We start from the raw sequence: 2855 nt of genomic DNA on the forward strand, positions 1-2855 counted from the left end.
ACGAGCCCGCGTCGCTGGCGGTACACCTGCATTGATGGGCCTGAGTCGCCACCCCGCCGCAACCGCCACCCCATCAAGGAGGAGTTGTCGCACGCGATCACGAAGGCGCGGGGCCGCATGCTCCACTATCTCGGAGGTGGCAGTGGCGGTCCGTCGGGCTCGAGGGCCATTGTGTCCGAGGAGGAGTGTGCGGCGAGGCAGCATGCGCGGTATGGCCGGCACAACACTGCCTAGCTCTCCACGTTCACCAAGTCCGACGTGGCACCGGAATGGGTCTGCAATGACCCGGACCCCACTGCCGCATGGGCCCTGGTTGCTCTGTCACCACCGTGGAGACGGCCGCTAGGTGCCACCGCCGCCTTGACGGCGAGCTCGAGAAAATTGGCGAGGAGTGATCGCTTAGCAATTCCTTGACCAACACCGGCAGGGACAAGGCCGCCGTTAGAGCTCCGCGGGCGCCATCTGCATTGGTAGTGGCGGCCCTCCGTACCATGCAAGAGGAGGTGGAGCGACTCCTCCACGAGTGGTAGTCAGCCGCGGCCCTTCGATGTCCTTCCGTCGCTAAAGGGACGACGGCGGCGGCGACACGAAAGGCGAGGGTGGTGCGGCAAGGCAGGGCGGCCACGCATACAAAGTGGTCATTCGGTATGTGGTTTAATATTTGTTTTCTAGTTTTTAGTTAAATGATTGAAATATCGACCTTTTTATGGAAATTTGGCTGAATTTTAATGAAATTCACCGTGTTTGATGAGTTTCGTCATGTTAGTTCAAAATGTATGCGGTAGCGCTTGATGGCTACCTCCCGCATCCGTGTCCGTGGACCGGTCCCCCTGAATGCGGAGGGATGTGGTGTCTGGTTTGCGGGCCAGCGTCGGCGGTGCCCTAAGTTAACTTTGTTAAATACTTCATCCGGTCCTTTTTACTTTACGTATTAGATTTGTGTCAAGTCAAACTTTACAAAGTTTGACCAAATTTGTAAATAAATGTATTTACATAACATTATCAAATATATATACTATGAACCTACATTTTATAATGAATCTTTAACTTCATACAAAATTTATATGAAAGCAAAAAAAAACCGGAGGGAGTACTAGCCCGCGCTGTGCGGGCCAAATTTGTAGTTTTTTAAACAACTAGACATGATAATTTCTACTCTGGAAGGAAGGGTTCTTAATTTGGTCGTAGGAAGCTAGCTTTGCAACATAAAGTTTAGGTAATCGTAGCAAAAAGAACACACTGAGCAGGACGGGGTCCTCCTCCGGGTCGCGCTCCAACTTGATGAAGTAGTAGAAGAGGCGGACGCCGTCGTCCAGCGCCACGTACCTGCACCGTCGCATCATCCGACACCAAAGAAGAAGAAGAAGAAGAAGAAGAGAGCAGAGCATACCCTGTTTCGAGGGAGAAGGGCAGGGACCCGCTGAAACCCGGCAGCCGCGGCACGGCTTTGGTGGTGATAGATGGCGTCCCGGCGGAGAAGAAAGGATGGAGGAGGAGGAGGAGAAGCAGCAGGGAGAATGATTGCACAAGCGGCGGCCGGTGGTTGGGTGGCGTTGTCGCCATACCTACTAAGCTCGATTCCATGAGCAGGAGCGCAAGCGGCAAATGTTACACCACTATTCATATATCTTCTGTTCTCAATAAAGAAATAATAATCATATCCTTCCCTGGCTGGTCTGCTCACACTTACCTCGTATGTGAACACACGAGACTATGTACGTACTGTGAAAAACATGTACGAGACTATGTATGTATGTACGACACTATGTATATACTGTGGAATCAGCAGGGCATCAGCACGTGCATGACGTGACAGCGCGCGCGCGCACGTACGTACGATAACGAAGTGTCTGGAAACGAATGAGCAGCTGTCAGATCTCTCCATCGTTTCCACGGGACGGGCCGCGCGGCCGGTGCAGTATCGGCCATGTCCCAACGAAGGAACTGCCACACGTACCTGTACCTCATCTCCATCGTCACTGTCAGTTCTAGTTGTTTTCTTAGGTTAATTTCAGAAAAAAGAAAAACTTTTAATGCTGCTGCAATCATCTTTAAGATCGCCTTGTACGACCACATCAATTGCAGTATGCTGATTGGACGAAATCGAGTGATTTTCTCCATGCGTGCCTGTCAGCTAGGAGTGTCGTTTTTGTGGCTCAGGATGCCACCAAGAGTAAAGATTTTTTTGTGGCTTGTTCTTAGGACTATCATTCTTACTAAAGATAACCTGCTTCGTACAGGATGGAAAGGGGATAAGAAATAAGAAATGTTCTTTTCTGTGGTAGAGATGAATCTATCAATCATTTGTTCTTTCACTGTTCTACTGCTAGATTATGTGGATTGTTATGAAATGTGCTTTCAACTTGTTTGACATCCCTAATAATATAGTACATGATTTGTTCAACTCTTGGCTGAAGAAATTTGACAAAAATGAGAGGGATTTGGTGATGGTTGGTATCTTTGCTTACGAATGCTGAGAAACGGATTAGCACAGTTCTTGTGGACTATGGGGTCACGCCAGACCACCGACAATGTTGCAGATCGATTTGAATACAGTCAGTCTACCATCAACCAATTTTTTTTAAGATCTTGTTGTGTGTGTACTGTATGGCCGGTGATTACATTCAACCCAAAGATCGATCTTTCACCCAAGTTCATGACTCGCTTACAAAAACAAGATTTTGGCCTCACTTCAAGGATGCCATTGGGGCAATAGATGGAACACACATTGAATGTGTTGTGCCTACAAGTGAGCAACCCAAGTATCGCAAACAGGAAAGGTTCAACAACTCAGAATGTCATGGCAATTTGCGATTTTGATATGAGGTTAACGTTTGTTGTTGCTGGATAGCCTG

At 48.6% G+C, this 2855-nt stretch overlaps 1 protein-coding gene across 1 annotated transcript; it reads right to left on the reverse strand.

The window, feature by feature from the left end:
- Positions 1 to 1136: 1136 nt before the first annotated feature.
- LOC123108354 (serine carboxypeptidase-like 5) lies at positions 1137 to 1563 on the reverse strand. The gene is made up of 2 exons (XM_044530162.1): positions 1391 to 1563; positions 1137 to 1326 (listed from the first exon to the last, which is right to left on the reverse strand). The coding sequence occupies exons 1-2, from the start codon at positions 1561 to 1563 to the stop codon at positions 1137 to 1139; spliced, it is 363 nt and encodes a 120-aa protein (XP_044386097.1).
- Between the last annotated feature and the right edge of the window lie 1292 nt (positions 1564 to 2855).

Source organism: Triticum aestivum, chromosome 5A, assembly GCF_018294505.1.
Source record: "Triticum aestivum cultivar Chinese Spring chromosome 5A, IWGSC CS RefSeq v2.1, whole genome shotgun sequence".
Lineage (NCBI taxonomy): Eukaryota > Viridiplantae > Streptophyta > Magnoliopsida > Poales > Poaceae > Triticum > Triticum aestivum.